Raw genomic sequence first — 23,915 nt, forward strand, 5'->3', positions numbered from 1 at the left:
AACTCTTATGGAGCTGCAAATGAATGCAACTGGAATTTATTAATTACGCATTTATCCTGCTCCTCCTCTGAGGAGTTCAGGGTAGTGCAAATGGTTCCCTTTCAGTCATCGCAAACAGCCTGTGACAGGTTGTGAAAGGCAACAAGGCTATTCAATAAGACTTTGGGCTAAGCCACAGACTAGCACTGGCTATCCCACACTTGCAATTTATTTATATCCCACCCTTCCTCCCAGAAGGCAATGGGAGAGGTGCCCGGAGAGAGAAGGGATTGGGGAGAACCAAGGACACTTGAGCTCCTTGGAGGAATTGTGGGATGAAACTCTAATAAGACAATAATTAACTCTCTCCTCCCCCATGTTCTATTCAGATTCTTCTACTATGAAACAGGACCTGGATTTCCATAGGATCAAACCATGTAAATTTGCAATAGACATTAAAGAGTTCTGGAATATAAATCTCTCAAATGGCACAAACAGAGCTTGGGAGGAACTACAGCTAAGGATATCTGAAGCAGTGTCTATATTGCGATTTGGCCCTTTATAATACCTGTGGGAAAGGATTTGGCCCTTGAATTTTTCACATCAAGCAATATTAACTCTTTGATGTTCCTAGAACCTAGCTCTATACTTAACACTGGGCAACATCAAAGGTTGAGGTAGATGGTCCTGGTACACTTCTATGAGAACAGTAAATCTTGCAAAGAAAGCCCAATCAGATACAGTTTTTGATTTCAAAACATGTGAGGAGAGAATGGCACTTGCTATTGAAGTGAATAAGGTACTTGCATGCACAAGAGCTATGTGCGTGCTGTGTGTAAAAGCCACTCAACTGAGGCATGAAGAGATACATAGTGTTGCTCCAGCCCTGCAATGAACAATCAAAGTGAAATAAAGTGATGCAGCCTGTGCCAGGAAGGATGAAATCTGCATTTGGTCATTCATATTTTTGTAAGTCAGAAGAGATCAAACATACATGAAGGCAAGATGTTTTGGAATGTAACAATTTATTGGGGTTCATCTTTTTAACTCCCCATTTCTGGCATTGATACAATACTCAAGAGCAGCAGAAAGAACAAAATGTACAAGCACATGAGAGTAATTAGCACAACCCCCCGCAAAACCTGGAGCAAGCCACTTTTTCTGATGGAAATACCAAGGGAGGGGGGTGATTCAATCACCCACCCCACTATGTGTCCCATCCATCCACTTTAGACAGTTTAGCCAGCTGAGAACTGGATTTTAAAAAGCAACAAGCAAATGCAAACACTATGTTTAAAAATGAAGACTAAGACAAACATAATAGATAGCACTTCATTTGTGCACAATTGTTTCATTATATATGCATTTTTCCAAAATAAAGTTACCAGATATCTATTTTGCTATTGGTTTTTAAAGCCTGTTTTGTATGCCAAGAGGCGAGTATACAACCACTTCAGCTCACCGTTTTACAAAATTTAGCATAAGGCCTCAACTTTGCAAAAACAAATGCGCAGACTTACAAAGAAACACTCTGAAGTTTCGTATGGCCCAGAGTGAGTGCCTCAATCACCTTAGAAAGCTCTTACATATTAATAAGATCCACAAATTCTCTGTGGAATTGTACTGACATCAGCACCAGATTTGGCAAAGTTGAGGCCTGGCATTGGCAAGTGCAAGGGTGAATGCAAAGGAGGAGCAAGCACCAATTCTGTACCTCCTTGCAATTGTCTATGTGAAAATGAGAGGCTTTTCTTCAAGAGAACTGACAAGAGGACAAGAATGTGGCAGATAAGTGATTTGAGGACAAAATTGAAGGAATTAGGGGGGGAAATAAGTGTCAAGAACTTCACTAAAGCCATTGTTAAATATATACCTCAGGATGGTAGCAGCAGCCACCATGAAACAAACCTTATCTCCAGAAGTTTCCACTTTCTATCAACCACCTACCCCTGTAGCATTCATCTTAGAAAATATCCATATAACTTGCTGCCTATCTTTTGCATATACATTGGTTTTCCTATTCTTTGCATTTCAGGTCCTATGAGCAAAGGTATTCTGAGGATTAAAACCACAACTTAATGTCAGGTTAATAAGACATATTTCTACCATTGATAAGGGCCTATGAACACCACAGGGTGATCTTCCACTAAATGCATGTGATATTTTACAGCAGCCTCTGAAAACCAGCTGGATTTGCTACAATCTTGCTCCACTGAGAAGCCTGATTACAGAAGAACTGGGTGCTGATTCCCACATTACTATACATGCAACATCACAATGTTTCACCATGTCATTCCAGTACCAAAACATGTAACACAAACATGTTGACTGCATTTAACTATTTCCAAAACATGGCTACTGAAAGACTCAAGAGTCTCAGCAGTATCCCTTGTCAATCTCCGAGTAATAAATATTTCCCACTATGCTACTGAATGACACAGGGCAATTCCTGCAAATCATTCTTGTGTCTGGAAACACAGCATGGAATGGCTGATTCCCTGAGAGACTGAAACAGACACTTAACATGGAGGTCAGGCAAATAACAATGGAAGGGGCGGAACCATTTAAAATACCAAAGTAGTTAACACTACAGTATGAGAGTGCTGAACTTTTAAAGCATGTGCTTATAATTTTTTTAAGTGCTATGCAAAATAGGAATGGGTTTCCAGCATGTTGGAACTGGGACCTAAATGAATCCAATCAAAGAACAAATTTAAAGTTAAGCTGCAAAACATCTTCATCTTATAAGTATTTTAGACCACCCGTTGCAAATGAGAAAGTTCTTTCAGAGCATTTGTATTCCTTCATTCTCCCCTATTTCTCTGTGCTATTCACTTGACACTACACATGACTTCATCCCCCCCAGAACGTTATAATTCTCTTTTCTCCATCTTCACTGTAGCATCATTTTAGTGAGCAAGTGAAGAAGCATTATACCTTTCTCCCACGACAGGCAAAAATGCCTGTTTATAAGTTATTCACATCTTTTCAGGGCCAGTGATGGAGATTGAACTTCTCTTACGGAAAGCTTCACATCAACAAGGAGTCATCAGGATCCAAGTACCTCTTGGGAATGCTTCTTCCTTGTCACTAGCTGAAATGTTGAGAGCCTTACACAGCATTATCCTGTGCTACCCAGAGGAAGAAATAAAGCTACAAAAAGGCATACATTTTTCTTCCCACCCACACAACCAAACAGTCCTAAGATGTCAGCCAACCAGAGGCACTAACCTGATCCCTGTGGAATCCTTGTATACTCTAGTTGCAGCTAGGTGAGTTGGCCAGCAGCCCAGAAAATAAACAATTAAGGATAGTGTAGCCCATAGACTCTTATTACACGTGGCATCCCATAAGTGTCACTAACAGGAACAGCAATAGGTGGTAAATTAACTTTTGGCCCAACTCTATCAAGTTCGTAAGTAATGTAGCAACCCTGTGACCTCATAGCTTTCATTACAATGTTATTTTACTTGATAGAGAAAAAGTAAAGGGTATTGAAACTTCCCCTCCCCTTGAAGGCTACATTCCCTCAGGGGAAAGTGGTTGGGGGCTGCATATCAGTACAAGACAACTCACTTGGCTTCTGTGCTGAGGCTGCAAGTTGAGAAAGGTGTAAGTTGCCTTTCTTAACACAGCACAAAAACACTGAGAAATACAAATAGAGGAAGAGTCCACTCCCTTTCTCTGTGTGCAGCCCACTTTACTGCTATGCTGTGCAGTAAAAAAGGAGCAGCACAGGAAATACAGCAAGCTCCCTCTTCCCCACTGCTGACATGTAATCTGATCAGCTGAACAGTATCTGTATATGGGTTTCCTCCCCCCACGCTGCTCAGCTGGCTGGAGATTACAGGTCAGTGGGGGGGGGGAGGGGCCTGGAGGGAGTGGGGCTTGGATGCAGAGGCTTGGTGGACTGGAGGCTCTCCATCTCCAGACTGTCCTAATGAAGACTTCGTGCATTTTGTGGTTAAAAACATTATCTATTCAACAAGATAATCTAGACTTTGCACTCATCCAAAGTTGCAGCAAACCTAAATCATGCAAGTTTAAGTACCTCTGCATATATTTGCTTACTTTGCACAATTTATTCTGCTACTGGTAGTAATTGGGAGGCACAAGAGGAACTATGCAGACCACTGAACCCATGCCACTCCCATTGGAAATCCTGTTCAGGCCCCACTCTGGCTTTTCCATCACACATTGCTCACACATTTTCAAACTTATATTTGCAGCCATAAAGGTTAGAAATTTTTTAAAGAGAAAGAATGTAGTTTCTTAAGATGTTTAATTCCAAATCCCATACAAGATGCTGAATTCCAGAGCCTGTACTTAAATCCTATACTTGAAGAATCTACATACAGCCTGGGTTCTAATCGGTGTCACTGTTGCACCTAAATACACAGATGCATGCCAGTTTCACACCACCTTTCAGGAAACATGGGACTGAAACAAAGGGCATACAAATGACATTGGGAAAGATCCTAGTTCAATGGTAAACCACACATTTTGAAACAGTAAGGGCCCAGGTTTAATCCCTAACATATCCCATTAAAAGGGGCTGGAAAAGACATATGTCTGAAATGTTTAAACTGTTCTAGCACCACCACCCATCAGCCAATATTGGGCTGGATGGATCAATAATGGGCTAGTTGGGACAATAAGGTGGCTTCATATGTTGCTCATATGCCAAGCATTTAACAGTTCAGAAGCAATGTGACAATAACGTCTCTATTTATGTCATTAAGAACCAGTAGACTTCTCAAGTTCGACAGGAGAGACTACAAAGAATGTGACTGAACAGCAGTCAGGGTGTTCTTGTTGGGGCTGCATTAACTTGGAGAGGAAGGCATACGTTGAAGGAGAATATTCCTACTCCAAGCTCCTCTTTTGTGGCCCCACAAAACCTGAATTGCTTGAAAGATAGAATTATGGGGAAAATACTGAGTACAATTAGGGCTGTGTAACCACTGCGAGCAGCTTTCACAACAACAGGCCCCTCCAGCTTGTATTTGAGTAAGGAAAATAGGAGATCCCTAAAGGAAGCTAAGTGCTCGCAGACCATGGCATCCAGGCATTCTTAGTTCTCTGCATTATGGCCATGCTACTGGCCCATGCTGCCTTTGCTTAACACAAAGCAATGTGGTGGGTTAAGTGGAGGATTTTTTATATATATATAATATATATACACACACACAACATATGCTTCAGTAATAAGAAAATAAGATCCCAGCTCTTGCACCACTAGTGGACAGTCAAAAAAGCAGCAAAGCAAGCAACACTGGAGCAAAGGATGCACCAGGCAAAACAGTGCAAGGCCTCAGGGAAAGAGGAAAGGAGGGTGGGGAAATAGCAACACAGTGGTTCATAACAAAGATACTCTGCACTCTTAGCAGGGAATCCATTCCAGGCCTCTTACATTTCCTTGCCAAAGGCCAAACAGGTATCATATACCGACTGGAACCAAGGCATCTCCCAGTTTGATCCATATCCCTAACCATTCCCCAGCAGAGACAATATCAAGCACAGGGGGAAAAAATCCCCTTATCCCGATTTCCTCCATTGCAGTTATCAAATGTAGTTAACTCGCACAACTGCACCCTACATAGATGGTGGTCAAGAAATAATGTTGCAAAGCAACTGAACCTCCCCTAAACCCAAGAGGGGAAACATGGGAGAGTATTAACCAGGAAGACTCAGCTCAGCTAGCACCCACTTTACAATGGAGGTAGGGTTGAAGATAGGCCTCTCTTGACAAAGAGGACACTAAGTTATTGAACAAAAAAGGGATTTCTCCTGAGACAGGAGGCACTGTATTTCAGTGGGTCACCAAGAATCACAGGTCTGGCTTGTTATTCTCAGAACTTTGCCATCACTGCCCATTACATGCAACCATAACCTATCGATAACCAATTATGACATACAGGTTAGCGCATACAGAGACACGGGACTCTGTCCCACCAAGGAAGGATATCACAGTTCTTCTGGTAAGGAATAGATGAGAAAAAGAGAGCAGTGAACAGATAAAAAACAGTTCTCTGCACAATACAGAAAGCAGGACAACGCAGCAGAAAAGATTTTGCTTTCTGATTTATCTAATACATTTTCCTAAACAGATGCCAAACTTCCATTTCAGCTATGCTTTGCTGCTAGCTACAAGTGAGCAACTAAGAGCATGGAAGGAAAGGTGCAATTCTGAAAGCAAGAGATAAATATGAACGCTATTTTTACAGACACAAACGTATACTGTCCACCAAGTAGCAGAACAGTCTCCCTCCAATAAAAACTGCCACCCTTCATTCTCCTTGTCTCAGTGTGCTTTCTATGAACACCAGAAGACAATTCCTCTGCTATCTAAAGATACAGAGGTGGACTAAGGGTAGTGTCTTCTATAGATCTGGCATTTGCACTCATAAAAAAAAACCAGCTTGATATCCTGACAGAATATACCTGCATCTATCCAAATGGTTAGCAAGACATTCAACATACTTGGATTACAAGGATTCTCCTGATAAGGTTAAAGCTGTAATTCTGAAAGTGGAATCGAGATGGCACAAGCTACTACCAGGGGATGTGTGAACTCTTTCCTGGTTCCTGCTAGGCCTGGTACTTGTGCATACCTTGTTTGGACCAGGAGACAGAGTGCCATCCCATTTTCTACCAGTCAATGCCACACAGAAAACTCTGGGGACAGGACTCACACTCAGCTATCACACTGGCTAACATTCCCCTTTTTCATGGGCTCTCGCCTTCCATTGTATCCTTTGTGCCAAACTCTTGATCACAAACTTGGCCTGTGAGAACTCCCTTGCTCCTTTCACCTTGCTTTTCCTCAGAGCCCAGAAGGAAATGACTGCAACCCAAGCTGCCTGTGTTAGCTCGCTACTCTCAGAAAGGGCCCAATCACTTCTCCTGATTAAGGAAGGCTATTACCTACTTGAGAATCTCTGGACTGAGTGGACCTGGAAGATGTCGAATGAATTTGGTTATTTAGAGGGATTTCTTGAATGCCAAACCTAGTATGCACTACAGTTTACCTGTTGATAAACAAGGAGGGTGTTTTGCCAGCTTCTATTTGTTTGCTTCATAGCTAACACACACATTTCCTGCTTGCTTGACATCGTAGATCTTACTGAACAAGCACAAAGCAGCAACACGTCCCATTTAGTTTAATAGGTCTCACCTCAGTAGCTCATCTTGAGGTCCAGGCTATTTACCTTTGCATGTGCTCGTGAATGATAAAATGCCACATAATCCATCTAACAAACCTTTACCAGAACCAGGCTGAACTCTGGCTCCACCATATCCAGGAAGGGGGGCATTCTCTCTCCCCACGTCGAGTGAAGGGTAGCAGAGGAAAGAGAAAATAGCTTTTTATGGACTTGCTTTTTCAGCTTAAAAACTGCTACTCTTCCCACACTCTTTGCTCTCCCCTCACCCAATCTGAATGTTCTGAACACCACCCTCCCTACCACACACATATACTAAAAATATTCTTTTCTTTAAGGACCAGCTAAAATCACTAGTTTGTGCAATCACTGCATTTAATATTTTTAAATTCTCTATCCTCCTCTGTATGTAAAAATCTCATTACCTTTAAAAAACCTTTTTCTTTTTTTGCAAAACTAGTATTTTCTTTCTCCCCCCTCCCCCCCATTCAAACTCTCCTCTAAGAACAAAAAGGACAACAAACATGGCACAGACACAAAAAGAATATTCCCCTGGTTCTCCCACATCCAGTTCACACGCCATCTTTGAAGAAAGGGTGTGTACAGGATGTCTCTTATCTATTACATGAAAGAAAATTCAAGGCAAACATGAACAGCTCAAATCATGAAGCAGTAACCGTAGCCTTCGGTCACCCTCTAGTGACTAGAATGTGTTAGGAACAAGGCTTGCCACTTGACAGAAAAGATCAACACAATTTGGAGGTTGTGTGCCAACTAAGGAGGGAAATTTCAAGGCAAAACCAACCAACCCTATTCCAGTGTTGCAAACATCTGATCCTCCCTCTTCAAGAGTGATGCTTCTTTCTAGAAGGGGAGGAGAAATGTTCAAGCAAATGAGCTACCAGGCTGGTACAATCCTGGCTGCACAGAACTCCTAAGGGATGTTATTAGAGGCTGGGGCTGCTATGCCAAAAAAGTGATCAAGATCACAACCATAATAGCAAGCTTGTCTTTGCATCAGAGTGGCTCTTGGTACTATGCAAACTCATTTGTCCCACATATCTTTAGACTACTTACTCCAATCCATATCCCCAGCCTATGATCTCAACATAGCTTGTTGTAGGGAGACAAAGAAGGTAACACTGATGCAGCCAACTATTAGCACAGCACAAACTCTGCTCCATTCAGTCGGCTCCTCAATCATCTATCTGCCAGGGCTTTGCTGTTAACTTGCCTAATGTAACTCAGTTCGGCACACACAACTATGAGCCAGACAGGGACTGCCAATCCTGGTGCTGGCCACCAACTTGGATGGCTTTAACAGAGACGAAGGCTATCAATAGCGACTAGCCACAATGGCTATGTTCCACCTCCACTGCTGGATGGAGTATGCCCCTAAATGACAGTTGCTGGGAATCACAAGCAGGCACACAGCTGTTGCACTCAGGTCCTGCTTGTGGGCTTCTCACACGCATCTGGTTGGCCACTTTGAGAACAAGATGCTGGACCAGATGGGCCACTGGCCTGATCAAGCAGGCTCTTCTTATGTTCTTAATCCCACTCCTATGGCTAAATAGACTAAAAGGATCAGCATGGTGCCACCTCATCAACTACCACTGCACCAAACTCCTGGTGCTAAATGCAGTTCCAGCATTGGCATCATGGCACTAGGAGTTGGTATCTGAATAAGTATTTTTAATCCAGGGAACAGATGCTTGTAATTTGAGTCCCAAAGGACTACGGCTTCAATCCAGCAGATGGGTACTCCTCTCTGACACTCAGGTTGCTTCACATGTTATGGGAAAGATAAGTTCCTATTTGTTTATCACTTATCACAGAAACTAATCTATGGAAAAAGCATATGTATGTAGACACATTGTCTACACACACCCAGTAATCAGTATGGTATAGTGATCTGAGTGTCGGACTGGGACCTGGAGACCCACTCAACCTCGAAGCTCACTAGTGACCTTGAGCCAGTCACAATCTCTCAATTTAACCTACCTCACAGGATTGTTGTGAGGACAAAATGAGGATGAGGGGGGAGAACCATGTCCATCATGTTGGGATCGTAGGATAGGGATGTGAGTTGGAGTAAGTAGTGGGGTATACGTTTAAAATAATAATATAGCCAAATTCACCCTTAGGCACGTATTTACTCTATTGTCAAACATGCTCCCTTACCCCACTGTTTAAGCGTCATGAAGGGGAAATAGAAAACTGTCTTTAACTTACGATGTGAAGCTGCCCCCAAACCACTATTTCTAGTACTGGGTCTCTATTTTGACTGGAACAAATTCCAAAGCTACTGTTGAGCACTATCCTCCTCCTAGTACTGACAGAATGAACAAAAAAGTCAACCTGATGCCATTGGAGGTACCATACATGAAATAAATCAGCTTCTAAAAGACTATAGTTTTACACAACATCTCCAAGGACAGCATCTACTCTATGGAAACTCAGAGAAACCAACAGTGACAAGAGACTCCAGGGAAAGGGAAAAAATCTGCCAAGAACACATGTGCTAAAATATCTGAAGAGTTTCCTATTAAAATTCCCTTTTATATTGTCCATCTACTTTTTTCAAATATTAGACAAACTTCAAAACCAAACACCACACAAACATACCAAGCAATCTCAAAACACGATTGACTAGTATGCACCCATCCAGTATAATAGTTCATCTTGCAGCTTCATAAAATATTTCTTCAATTTTTCCTTTAAAATCTTCTCTTTAATACAAGTCTCCCTATTCCATCCCCCATTATACATCTCTCCCCCTCAGCCCAGCCCACCCACCTTTGAAGCTACAGCCATTAAAATAAACTCCCATGAAAAAACCCCTTCCTCACTTCTTTTGAGGCAAAGAAATGATACAGCTTGTCTCACTGAAAACAACAAACAGCTATTCCAAAGCATGCACCTGTGGAATTACAAAGACATACATCAGTGGGAGAAGTGTGGAAGTACTTAAGCCAGCACACCATCTAGATTTCACTTGTTTTAAAATAATTTTTTAAAAGACACAAAAGTTGTTGCATGGTAGGATAAAGGAATAGCAACGTTTTGAATCATGTGTCTTAGGTATTGACTACACTCAAACTGTCACAGACAATCACACTGCTTAACGTATACATTTTGCTTTTGGTAGGCATCTCTATATTCATATTTAAGATAATTATTAATAAGGTATCACCACACATCATCTCTCAATTGTGTCATTGGCAAAGTCCAGGCTTTTTTTTTAAAGCACAGATATAGCCAAGTCAAACTTTGCAAACTCAATGAGGAAAGGTGGGACAGCTTAAAAAAAAAAGGGAAGAGAGTAGTTCCTTCCTAATATGACATACTGAGGAGTTAAAGCACCCCAGTTTAAAAAAAATGTTAAGGAGCAAAAGCCACAGTTTTTGCAGCACCAGCTTTTACATGTATTGATAAATAATTAACCCAATGTAAAAACAACAACAACTAAGCAAGCCCTTGAAAGGAAGAAAGTTCACATAGGAATATTGGGAAGAGAGATGCCATTAAGAACTGGATTCATTCACTTCAGTGACAGCATAGCATGCAGACAAGCCCTTAAGAAAAGTTATTACCTCACACGCACCCCTTCTCCCCACAATGTAACAAAGATTACAAATAGTATGACAGGAAACACTGCACACACGCACACACACACAGCATTGGTAACAAAAGAGGCACACAGGAGGGGAAAGGGAAACTTGCAACAAGGCTGGAACATAAGGTGGCAGAAAAACTGCAGAGTAAAAGTCTGCAGAAATAGTTTTACATCTGCAGTGAATCTTGGACATCAATATATGAGTTCATAGTTATTAACACATTATGCGGGGTGGTGGGGAAACAGCAAAAGCAGCCACATTATTACCTTCTTCCAAGACAGCGTGTTAAGATTTCAGTCAGAATATATTCACGAAAAGCATGGTATTATGGGCAGATGGATGGGAGAGGCAAACACACTGCACAGGCATGCCACACACACACCAAGATCCAACAGACACATAGTAAGATTTTACAATAGGTTCTTAGCACCTTTGGTTGGCAACTATAGAGGCAGTTTGAGATCCTAGGAATCGCAGAAGTGAATGTTCTTCCATCTCACTCACCTAGAGAGAGATGTAGATGGGGTGGGGTGAGTGCAACAAGCAGACTCTCCTTTTACCCATCTACTGGAAGGATGGTGGAGTTACCAAGAATAACAGGCCTCATTCTCATTGCACAGCTCTTCCATACCTCCTACACCGGAGGATGGATGAGTGGCTCCTCTTCTTTTCATCATTAGTCGGTTTCAGGAAGGGGACACATTTTTAAATGCAGAAGCAACAGGACACAAGATCTAGGACAAGACTGACAACTTAATAAGGCTCAAGAAACTAGATGACCCCCAACACCAAAAAATGTGCAGAATGTGCTAGAACCAGGATTAAGAGAGGAATGGTTCAAGATAGATGGGAGAGGGAAAATGTGTCCAGGCGGTCTCCAAGTTCTACACAATTACCAAGTTAGCATCTCTAGCATATGTAAGGGGGAAGAGTGTTCAGGAGCACAATGAAGGGTTAGGGCACACAAGTTCCCCCAGATGTTCTGTAGTAGTACCCCCACACAAACATAAGCTCCCTTCCCCTTAAAAAAACTTCTTCTTCCCAGGGTACAGTCAATGCAATCTTACCCAAGTCACAGATACAAGAGTGAAGTGACAGGGACAGAGCTGCAGAGAACTGGAAAATAGGGAGTACAGACTCTGCCTGGGTTGGCCAAAGGATCTCTCGTTTCATTCAAGAGGATGGAAACATCTATCCTTCCTCTCTTAAACATGCCCACCTATTCACCCCAGTTCTTATTCACCAGCTCCAAGTCAGTGCAACATAATCCTTGAAGGCAAAAGGGAAATTCATACCCCACCATAACCCCTAGCAGCTGTGACATTTGGAAACTTCAGACACATCCATTCCCATTCCTCTTAATTTCCAAGCAAAGACAGAAAAAATGGATGATGAAGAGGAAGAGGAGCGAAAGAACACAGGCATTCACACCATGCATGATCTTGCAGTAGAGCCTCCCTGTCCCTTCCCCCTCCCTGCAACCACGCTGAAAGAAGAAGGCAGCCTCTCATTTGCTGCCTCCACCACCAGCAGCTGCTGCCACCTTCTCGAAATCCTCTGCATTGCAGAATTCCTTGATGGTGACTGTCAGGAGGTTGCTGGTGACATCAGTGACCACTACATTAGAGCAAGGAGACATTTCAGGACGCCAATCACCTGCCTCCTGCTCTGGGTCAGAAGAGGATGGAGATGATGGCATCTGACCCCCTCCTCCGGAAGGAGACCGCTTACTGGTGGCTGCTGACTCTGGTGGAATTGACAGATCAAGGACCTCTGATTCACGCCAGTCAGGAATGGCTGGGCTTAGTGTCTCAGGAAGCAGCTTTGGTGGGGAATCATCTGGATCAGATGAGGAGTGTGGAGCTGGTGAGGGGCAGTCAGAGCTACTGGAACTGCGAGCATCGTAGGCAGTAGAGCCCATGAGGCCGCATGAGGCACCTTGAGAGCTTCCTGCTTCTGTCTTCCCCTCCAAGGATGGGACTGGAGCAGATAGCTTGCTGTACAGCGGGAAGTTTCCAAATTTCATGTGGCGGATCGGATTGCGAAGCATGCTCTCACTGAACTTCTTGCTCTTGCCAATGACACGGTTTCGTGAAGGGATCTTGGACCGAGCCATACTTCCTCCCCCACCTCCTGCTTTCCCACCTTTATCAATAACCTTCAGGTTGAGAATGATGCGACTGCGCTTAGGTTCACGAGGCTTCACCTTGCGGTTGATGATGCGGACAGTCTCTGAAAAGGGAGAGACAGGAGGGCGTATGCCAGTGCCCCCACCAATTCCACTATTTTGGGGATCTGGGCGGGGCAAAGGGCGACGAGACATACGGTGGCATCGCCGGATGTCCTTCTTCAGCCGGTGCACTGCAGCACTGGAGTGAAGTTTGGGTGAGGATGTGCTAGAACCAGGCTTGACAGAAAAATGTACATCCCCAATGTGTAGGGCCTCCGCCTGGGCCCGAGCCTGCAGTGGGTAGGGGAAAATAGAAAAAATGGAGTTAGAATGGAATAAAACACATTCTGAACACTAAACTGCAGACACCTTACATAGTGAGCATACAAACCCCAACTAGAGAAAGCAGAGATGGAGCTGTGTGCACGCCTACATTTCAATGATACACTTGTGGGCAGAGATAGCTGAGCCTGGACAGGCAGAATGCATTTTCATGCATTATTACTGTGGGGTTTGAGTTATATAATTCAGTGTACTGTGGTTGTTTAATATTTGAAGAGCATCTCCTAGTGTTCTTCAAAGTACTTTATTAGTTATTGCTGAGGACATTCATTTAGCAGACTGCAGCATACCACAAGTTAAAATCCCTCAAAACTTAATTTTTAACCAACCCAAGAATTTGCAAAGTAATCATTTTTTAAACAAGCATTTTTATCTGTGAACAGGGCTCCTGCTGGGAGGAAGGGCAGGATATAAATCAAATAAATAAATAAAATAAACTGTGCAAGTATAGAGTCTTGAGGTGACTTGCAGTCAGAATATCATATCCACCACTTAGATCGGGGTGGGGAATGTTTTTGGCTCCATGGGCCAGATCCTTATCAGAGTTTGCCTCACAAGCCAAATTTGACAGGCAGGCATCATTATGTCACATGACCGGCAGGTGGGCAGAGGCACCCACCCGTCAAAATCCCTTTTGCTTCCCTTAAATCTCTGTGATTGAGGACTTTAAGGGGGAGGGGAGATGACTTGTAAAAGCCTTTGCCAAGTCTCCCTGCATTTCCCTTTTAATTCTCCACAATCGGGGTCTTAAATGGGGAAGGGGGGAGACTTGGAAATGCCTCTTCCAAGCCTCCCCTCTTCCCCCTTTCAGTCCCCGATTGTGGATACTTTAAGGCAGGCCCTGTTTGAGCAAATGGAAGGGAAGAAGCTGTTTTAAAGCCTTTATGAAAGCCTGTTTTAAACAGCTTGTGTGCGGCTTCAAATTGCACTTTTTCACAGGGCTTAAAATCCTGCTGCCTTGGCTGTGCGATCTTGTTCCCTGCAGAATTAAACCCTGTCCTCCCACCCATCAGTTGATGTCTCTAGTGACCTCAGTTGGTGGTTGTGGTTTGGGGGAAAATGGCCTCATGGGCCAAACTGGACCCTTTGGGGGGACTATGATTGGCCCGGAGGCTGGAGATTCCCCACCCCTCCACTAGAAACACTAACTAGGATATCTCAGGAAGTCTCCCAGAGGAATGGACAATAAATGTAATTCATTCCATTTTGAAGTGTTTTCATGAAGATCCTGCTTTACAGCATACAAAAACTATCCCCTTTATGCACCCAAATAGAAATCTGCTTGAAAAATTGTCAAGCTTTGACTAGAACATTAGTAAATGAAGAAGCAAGATTTTAAAAAAGCATATTCTGTCATTAACATTTTGATTTAACCTTTAAATATACAATTATTAGGGAATACAGAAGTGCTTTTTTCCAGCTTTGGCTGGTATGTCAGTTACAGCCGTACCTGGGATAGCTCGGATACAGCAGGCCTTGGTAACCTCTAGACTGGGCTCCTGCAATATGCTTTATGTAGGGCTACCCTTTACTAGAGATTGCTTCAGAAATTACAGCTAAACTGAATTATAGACCTTACTGATGGACCTTAGTTGAGGAATGTAACTGAAGTTTCCCCAAAGTTTCTCTATTTAGACATGATTAGGACTTCAAGCAGTAGAATGAGCTGAGACATCCCTGGTCAAATCTCATCTCAGCCATGACATTAGTATGCTCAACCACCTATAAGTGATGATGATAATACTGATCTATGGTCACTGTTAATATTTCCTCTGCCCTTGTAACAAAGAATAGTATAATATCTACACCATTACACACTGCAATTTATTTTACTTTGTGTGATGCCTATAGCTAGACACTTAATATAGACCAACTGAAGTGGCCAACTACTTTACTGTGCCAATGAAGGTAGGGCACTTCCACATCAAATCCCACCAGAATAACTACTATATCTTCCATGGCTTAGCTCAGTAAGGCTGGAGGAGCTTTTACCACCATCTGGTGGCCACAATAAGAATTCCAGGCAAATGTTTCAGTTCCTTTTTCCTACTTTCTCACACGAATATACAAGCACAGAAGACAATAAATCATAATCTAAGGCAGTGTTTTCAAACTGTGGGCTAAGGATCCCCAATGGGCCTCAGCTATACAGCCCAACCCTGGGTCATGCACTAGCCTTTTGGTTGGACACTAGCAGCAGTAATAGCTCCAAAAGTTGTAACAATATTTTGGGAACTGGGAGGGATAAGAGAAGGTAGCTGTTATAGGAGGAGGAAGTGAATGTAAAAGGAGCAGGAAGGATGAATGAAAGAAGCTGGTGGGTGTGGGCATAGGTACAAATTAACTGTGAAGGGAAGAGAGGAAAAGAAATGACAAGGGGTGAGTAAAAATACTTGGAATGGCATATAGGGGAGGGAAGGGAAAATATAAAATAAAAAGCCTTCTCCACTTAGGCCCTCTGGGTCAGCAAATTCTGCCTAAAATGGGAAGGTTGAATCACAACACCTTCAGAGCAAATGTATGTACTTGGCTTGAGAAAAGATGAACTAGGGAAATTCTTGCCACAAGGAAATCATTGCGATAAAGAATTTAGCCATTTTCCAAAGAGAGATTAAATATATACATATATATATAAATAAATACAGAAAGGATTTCAGTAACTGTCAGTTGTGCCAATCTCTCTCTCCATTTTGTTACTGACTCCTCCCTTGCACTGCTATTTTGTGATTGGTGGGTCTCAGTATTTTTTAGTTGTCTCAAATGGGACCCGGGGATAGAAAGCTGAGACCCTTTGACCTAAGCTTTTAGATTAATGATATTAAGTTCCAGAGAGGTCGCCTGTTAGTCTGTTGCAGCAAGAACAGAGACTTACAGCACTTAAACAATTAAATTTATTATCACATAAACGTTTATGAATTAGGGTCCAATTTATCAGATACCTGACAGTATATTAACACACACACACATATACACATATGGGTGTAAATGAAAAAATATAAAAGTTTGAATTAAATGGCAACAAAATGCAAAATGTACAGTATCACAATTCAATTAGATATTAAATGTTTGCAAAATAAGCACATTGACTCTTCACAGCAGCAATGATTGATAACACAATCATCTCTCTATTCATATTTTCTTTCAAATGCTAAAAAGCAACTCTCCAGTCAAGAAGCAAGACAAGATGGCATGGCAAAGAACATCACCAGAAATACATGATTATGTTAGTTCCCACCTTCCATGCACCCAAGGCACTCAACTAATTTCCAAATATTCTCTCCCTCTTCTCGTGTTTAATACTGCAAACCCTGTATCACTAATAACATACTCAATAGAGACCCATACATTTAAAAGAAGCCCAACAAAATAACAAACTGGGGAGAGACAAGGATGAAAATTCATTAAGTACCTCATCTAGATTTGTTTGATCAGGAAACCCAATTTTAGGGGGGAAATATGCAAGTTAAAACATACTGTGAATGAGTCAGACTGCAGAAGTGTGTATTGTGCTTTTTGTTTTTCTGCTGCAATCTAAAAGTGGCCTTCCCAATCAAGTCCACAAGAAGCATACTAGCTCATTCAAATCGCTACACTACAAAGTAGCATGTTTTTCCCACTGAAGACTTGTGTGAAGTACTTCACACAGTACATAGTTATTACACTATGGATGTAGTAACCAACAACAACTTGGGCTTTAAAGGGGGGTTAAACAAATTAATGGAGGACAGCGCTATTGATGGCTATTAGTCATAATGGCTATCTACTACCTCCAGTATCAGAGGGAATATGACTTTAAATACCAGTTACTGTGGGACAACAGCGGGAAAGCACTATTATAGGCATGTCCTGCTTGTGGGCTTCCCAGAAGCATCTGGTCGGCCATTGTGAGAACAGGATGCTGGACAAGATGGGCCTTTCGTCTGATCTCATGTTTGTTTCTGCATATTCACAAAATGATTACATTTCTGGTTGTTAAAAAATCCCACAGAAGCAGAATCTGGATTCTTTGCTTGCTAAAAGTTTTGTTTTTACCCTTTATCTCTTTAGTAAAATACTATTCAGTGCTATATTTGTCCATTCTGTTGATTATTTATAGTTCAACTTTCATTTCTACAAAGTAATTTACACATCTACATATTTATCCTGAAAACGGAAAATGTTAGCTTATCACAGCACACTAGCTGTAAAGGCACAATTTTTTGTTACAAGCCTTTATCAGAAACATTCAGCCCTTCTTTCTTTGATATTAGTTATTACACACCAAACCTTCTAGACACATTGATGAAGCATTGCTAGCAATTCAGAAAATAAAGGCATGAGCAGTGGCAAACATAGGAAGCTGCCTTATACCAATCTAGCTCAGAACTGTTTCAAAGCAGGAGTCTCTCCCAGTCCTCACATAGAAATGCTGGGGGCTGAAACTGGAACCTTTTGCATGCTAAGCATGTGCTCTGAGCAGATGTTCAGGTTCCATCACTGTTGATAGGGATGTTGACTCTCTCCTCACCTGCCTATAGTGTCAGCAAAATCCCACTGCTACCCAAACAGTAGTTAATTACAACAGTCAGAACCATGCCCCTCCATCTTGCAACTTGCATCCAAAACTCAGGCCAAACCTGCTTACCAGAGCTCAAAACATTGCTGCTATGAGACCTATTTTCTATGAACTCTGACAAACAACCTCAGATAAAAGTAGTCCTCAGCCACACAGCTGATTGTACAATCTACATAGATTACAATCTATCTGGCCGGCATAGTGCCCATCCCTTCTCCCAAGCGGTTTAATCTAATTTCCTATGGCAAAACAAAAGTGTGAAGCATTCACTGGAGGGAGAAAAATAAGAGGTCAAAAAACCAGAATGCTCAAGGGATGAAACTTTATTCTGTGCACCCAGGCACTATAGTAAAAAAATTCCTTTATAAAAAAATTCCTTTTGGAAATGCAAGAGCCCAACGCGTTTCAGCTTGTGGATTCAAGCCTTCATCAGGGGAGAAATTAACTCTTCAACAAGATATAGAGACCAACTTTCACTGTTGTTTTCCGTATTTTCTTGAATGCTTTTACATCAGTAACTTCAAACAACTATCTAACACTTCCCATAAACACAGTTTAAAGCACCAGTATACTGATTCAAGGTAATACATAAGGGAAGATTTTATCCACACCAACAGAGTAGAAGTCATGCAGACTCACTCTTATTAATGTGGACAAAGTTCTCCCTTTATGTATTGCCTCGAGTACAGTTCTAAATTGGTGTTTATACTGTGTAACAACTGAGTGCAAGTTGCTAAAATCATCAGTTTCTCCTTTTAGGATTTCAGTCATGTAACTACAAGAGCAGAGCTCTCCTAGCCTGATTTCCCCTTCCTGAGAATAAAGAAATGCCATAGAGGAAGATAATTAGGGTTCCAAAAGTCTAACTTAAGATATTATAGAGGATGAAAAGCAAAACTGATTTTAAGTGAAGGGTGAAAGCATTACTTGTCAAGGAATGCAAACTCTCCCCCTACCTCTCTTTAGGCCACAAGCTAAATCTTGCAAACTCTGACTTGGAAATTCCCTAGTGAACTCAGAAAACATTGCTTACCACTGACCATCTGATTTATTCTTCCTAGTCACATCCACCCACCTTCACTTCTACAATTTACATGGTGACCCAGCATCACATTCTTATAAACCGAAGTTAATTTTTCAGTACAAAGCAGGGCATGCATAATAAGGCATCACAGCATGGCAAAGTGGCCCTATACTTTGTGCCAAGACAGGATAAAATGGTTACACAAACCCAAGTTAATGTGCCTATAAAATTTAAGTTTCCATTCTCCTAGAGTACCTGAATGTTATCCTGGACAGCATTTGATGTGGTAATAGAGTCACATTGGAAATTATACCCAAATAGGCAAAGCCAGACTCAGGGTTGACACGGTCTTCCATATTGCACATGGGACTACATAACACACGCATACACACGCACTTTTCATGGAATCTTCTGCAGACAAGAATCTATAATTTGCTTTAAGTCAAATTGTTTGTAAAATGTGCAAGGCAATTCTCCTGTCTTAATCCTACAAACCTCTCTGTCCCATCTCTGGGATAGGTGAAGTACCAAATCACTTACAAAAAAGCACAATATTATTTAACTCAGGAATGGCTATCTGGCAGTCTGTGGCCAGGATCTACTCTGAAAACAATTTCATCTCGCCACGAGCAGCACTATAAAGCTTGAATCAAGGTATGGTAATGTTTGCCCACAGCTTCTCTAAGAAAAACAAACATGTTTTTCAAGTTATAAGAAACACATATGCCCCAGTTTAAAAGTTAAATCTCTTTGATTTTGTGTGCAAAATATACAGAAATGTACATATCTGAATGCAATTATATACCTGAGAGCAATTGCTTCATTAGATATGAAGCTCTTACTACTAGAGGATGACTGCTATTACAGAGTCCAGCCACTTGCGAAGATATCAGTTTGGCAAAAGGATAATTGCAACTCTGGTCCTCAGGGCACTGACATCAACCTCTTCACAGTTTTGGTACCAGGCAAAGACATTTTTGTTTTCCTGAGCATTTGGGCAGCACCATTGTTTTGATATCATATTGTTAAATCTATTTTTTAACAATGTTTATGCAATTTTATTACTGTATTTTTACTTTGCTTGTAAATTACTTCAGGACTTTTAGTGGGAAGCGATACATTTAATAAACCTATAGCACTGTCTAGAGAATGGAGCGACCCTCACAAATATATTAAATTGGTCAACCTTGCTTTAATGTCATATTTTAAAATTGTTGTGACCTGCCCTGGGACCTCTGGGTGAAGGGGGGGTAAAAAATGGTAATAATGATAATAATGCAAGGGTGGGGAACCTCTAGCCCTCCACATATAGCTGGGCTACAACTTTCATCATACCTGACTACTGGCCACACTAGTTAGGACTGACAGAAATTGGAGTGAACATCTGGAGGGCCACAGGTTCCCCACTCCTGCTTCAATGCTACATCACAAAGAGTAGGATTTTCTGAATAATTAGCATATTGAATTAGACTATGAAAACATCCCATTACTTTTCAGATCAAACCAATTATCAGACTACCTATGTATTTAAGAGACAAGTGTTAGACGAAATGGAAGTGGACTGCCTTCAAGTCGATCCCGACTTATGGCTACCCTTATGAAAACAGGGTTTTCATGGTAAGCAGTATTCAGAGGAGGTTTAATATTGCCTCCCTCCGAGGCTAGTCCTCCCCAGCTGGCTAGGGCCTGCTCAGCTCAGCTTGCCGCAACTGCCAGCTGGGGGGCAACTGGGCTCCTTGGGACTATGCAGCTTGCCCATGGCTGCACAGGTGGCAGGGCATGTAAACCCTGAGCCACTCACTGTGGGGGTGATCTTTAGCTGGCCCTTGACACCCAGGAGACACAAGCGGGGATTTGAACTCACAGACTCTGGACTCCCAGCCAGTGCTATACCTCCCCACTGTGCTATACCAGCTAAGTGTTAGACAAAGGCATCTTTATAAACACATTTAGACTTTGCTGAGAAAAGTGCCAGCATTTCCCCAAGCAGGATTTTCTTAGTCCTGACAAAGTACAAATATCCACTTTGTGTGTTTAAATATTTTTCTGCATGATGGATCATTATTCTCCAAACTGTATATACTAGTATAAATACCAACTCTGCAAACCCTTCTCAGCATCTGAGGTTCAGGTTTCTCCCCATGCTTCCAAAATTCTTATCAGTAAGACTTTCTACTTTAAAGCAGCTCAAAGCAACATTAGTGAGAACAGGAACCCTAGCTGACACTGTCTCTCTTATAGCAAGCAGTGCATCAGCAAAATAGGGAGGAAGTTCAAACTCAGATACACACACTTGTCATTTAGAGACAAAAATAAGACTTCAAAGGCAATCATTCTGAGCTAGTTTTTGTGATATTCATAGTAGACTTAAAGAACAGTTCCTTTGGATTGTCTGATCCAAAGAATTCCTGGGCATTTCACCATGGTAAAGTTAAGTTCTTATTTTTCAAAGTGAGTTTGAATACTAGCTTACATGCCCCTTCTTTAAAGTTCTATGCACACGCTCAACAACAAAGCCTTCAGACAAGTCCCAAAAGAAAAGGATGGCAAAGCACTGGCATGTTTTTAGATAGGGAAACGTTCGCAGAACCCAAAGGGCTAACTTACACACCTTGTTTTAATGTGGTGCAGTCACAACAAAATGCATTGCTTAAGGATCATGACAATTTGTAACTGCTCAGACAAAATAGCAACTGTCACACTTTGTTTTTCAAGTGCAGGAGCTAGCCAAGTGTTATAGGAATATCACCGCTATTATTTCCTGCTTGCTTCCCAATTGTCTATGACAGCTTGCCTTTTTTTTTTAATAGTGAAGTACATTAAGGATGATCTTAAGTGAGCTGGAGATCTGTTTATCAAGTGCATGTAACAAACACACTAGCCACAACATTGGACAAATGTACAGCTCTACAGATGTTTTAGGTGGAATTCTGTTTCCTAGGGATCACTTTCAGTCACAACTGAGGAGACAGAAAAGGGATCAAGAGCACATTTCTTGCTTTCCAATAAATTATAGCGTCCCCAGATATAGTTCACAATATAACGTGTGGCACTTCCATTTCTAACCACTTCCTTTCTCCAACTGGCTCTGCTATTGCTTTATTTTTGTTAGAATTTTAGTGGCCATTTAAGTACACTGAAGTTATCACATCAAGGTACCTTGAACTGGTTTGATTATACCCAAGTTATTAAAGTTAGAGTTACCTTCAGCAGAAAAGTTTTAGGCTTGGGTCCTCTCTTCTTAGGTCCATATAGTTCACGCTCACGTTCCCTTTGTGGGGGAGAAATTAAATGCTTTTTTTAAAAAGTGAGAACTGGAAATAAAGAGATTTCCTTTTTTGTAAGATAATAATATTTGAAGCCTCTCAACAACAGCCAATAAACTTGCAATAATTTCCAACTACCGCCTCTGCTTTTCAGAATAAATCTTAAACTCACTTTTGCTCAAAGGCTGCAATCAGACGGGAATCCAAGATGTTCTCTTCAGGTTCCCAAGTGCTGTACCTGTGGAGGTGCAGAGAGCAGATACAGGCATATGCAAAGAAAGAATGAGAAAAAAAAGATATATATTAGCACATACTGAGGAGTTCTTGGCAGCAGCGGGGGGGGGGAGGGCAGGGAGTGTAGAAAAGAGAGAGAAAAAACAACAACCCTACAGGCACCGTGTGTGCGTCTTGTGGCACCCAGGGAAGGGACATATAATATTAGCCCAGCAAGAGGCCCACAGGAGGCGGGAACGGGGCTTCTTCACGCAGGCAAGACAGAGCGAGCGACACTAGACGAGAACTCACTTGATGGCCCAGCCTTTCCATTTCACCAGGTATTCGATGCGTCCCTGCAAAATACGGGGAATTGGCAGGGGGTGGTTGGTGGTGAAGATTAGGGAAAAGGGCAAAATGGGGTCGGGGTGGGAAAGAGAAGAGACGGGAAGAGCAGGTTAAAGAGATGGCAATGGCAGCCCAGCCAAGCCAAGCCGAGCCAAGCCAACCCCCTTCGCTGGGGCCTCGCTGGCCCGCCGCTCACCTTTCGGATCCGCCGCTTGATGATGGATTCGGCCGCGAACACCCGCTCGCCCACAGCAGACAGCTCCATTTTTGCTCAGCTCTCAGCAGCAGCACCCACAGCCCATAATAATCCCGCCCGCTCCCTCGCCTTCCTTTCCTCCCTCCTCAGGGCTGTGTGTGACTGACTGAGGCGGGCGGGTGGGCGAACGGCTTTACTGCTGCTCCCGCGACAGCGGCTCAAGGGGCTGGCTCGGGTCGTGAACACGCACGTATGCGAGCGAGCGAGCGCCGCTGAGTGTGCGTACCGTCTTAACCCGTTCGCGCGCAGCAACGGGGGGTGGGAGTGAGGAAAAAAAAATAGAGGCACGTGATGTAAGTAAAGACCGCCTCCCGCTTTGGGCGCTCCGTTGCTTAGTTTTTAAGGCTTTCCTTCTCCCTCCCCATCGCCTCATTTTGAGCAGAGAGAAAAGTCAATAAGGCGCAAGCGCGGAACCTTAAAGGGGCCGTGCGGGTAGCTTTTTGAAGAATGAGAAGGTGGTGGACGTGCGGCGACCATAAGCAAGAAAGTACACCGCGGACTCGCAGGCAGGGGTGGCGCCCCCTCCTCATCCGAATGTTTCCCGCTATTCTTTCCATTTTCTCAGCCACCACTACACGTTCATATTTCTCTCATTTCCCTGCTCTGCCCCCCTCCCCCCATGATTGATGATTATGATGATGCTCTCGCAGCAAAAACACTTTGGAGAGGTTCCTCCTGCTGCTGCTGCCGCCGCCTCCGGCAGAGTGCAGCGGGCTTTCCTTTTGAAGGGTTTTTAAAAGCAAATAATTCCTTGACCTCACCGAGACGAGAGTAAAGTAGTGGAATTCGAAAGCTCAGAACTCTTTCTGGAGGGCACAAAACACATACTGGAAAACAGACCATATTCCAGACGATTTTTGCCAAGATTCAAATCCCATTTTCGTTTTGCTGCTGAATGTGATTTGATGCGGTCTTCTGCTTTACGCCTTCAGCCCTGCAAAATGTTGAGGCTTAAATCAGCGATGGGGAATCTGTGGCC

The 23,915-nt window shown here is 42.6% G+C and overlaps 1 protein-coding gene across 2 annotated transcripts; it reads right to left on the reverse strand.

Moving 5' to 3' along the window:
- Window positions 1-987: 987 nt before the first annotated feature.
- CBX6 (chromobox 6) lies at window positions 988-23,167 on the reverse strand. 2 transcript variants are annotated; one of them, XM_061639153.1, is made up of 5 exons: window positions 22,877-23,167; window positions 22,645-22,688; window positions 22,292-22,357; window positions 22,058-22,124; window positions 988-13,169 (listed from the first exon to the last, which is right to left on the reverse strand). In XM_061639153.1, exons 1-5 carry the CDS (start codon window positions 22,943-22,945, stop codon window positions 12,270-12,272), a joined length of 1,146 nt encoding a protein of 381 aa, XP_061495137.1. In that variant the 5' UTR covers window positions 22,946-23,167; the 3' UTR covers window positions 988-12,269. The 2 variants fall into 2 exon arrangements, with proteins under 2 accessions (XP_061495137.1, XP_061495136.1); XM_061639152.1 differs by having other exon boundaries at window positions 988-13,223.
- Between the last annotated feature and the right edge of the window lie 748 nt (window positions 23,168-23,915).

This window comes from Rhineura floridana, chromosome 8 (genome assembly GCF_030035675.1).
Source record: "Rhineura floridana isolate rRhiFlo1 chromosome 8, rRhiFlo1.hap2, whole genome shotgun sequence".
NCBI classification, from domain to species: Eukaryota; Metazoa; Chordata; class Lepidosauria; order Squamata; family Rhineuridae; genus Rhineura; species Rhineura floridana.

Coding starts and splice junctions, on each gene's coding strand:
- CBX6 (XM_061639152.1), bottom strand. CDS start 22,945: ATGGAGCTGTCTGCTGTGGGCGAGCGGGTGTTCGCGGCCGAATCCATC. Junction 22,358..22,644: donor TGGAAAGGCTGGGCCATCAA/GTGAGTTCTCGT, acceptor GCACCTCCACAG/GTACAGCACTTGGGAACCTG. Junction 22,125..22,291: donor ATTGCAGCCTTTGAGCAAAA/GTGAGTTTAAGA, acceptor TCCCCCACAAAG/GGAACGTGAGCGTGAACTAT.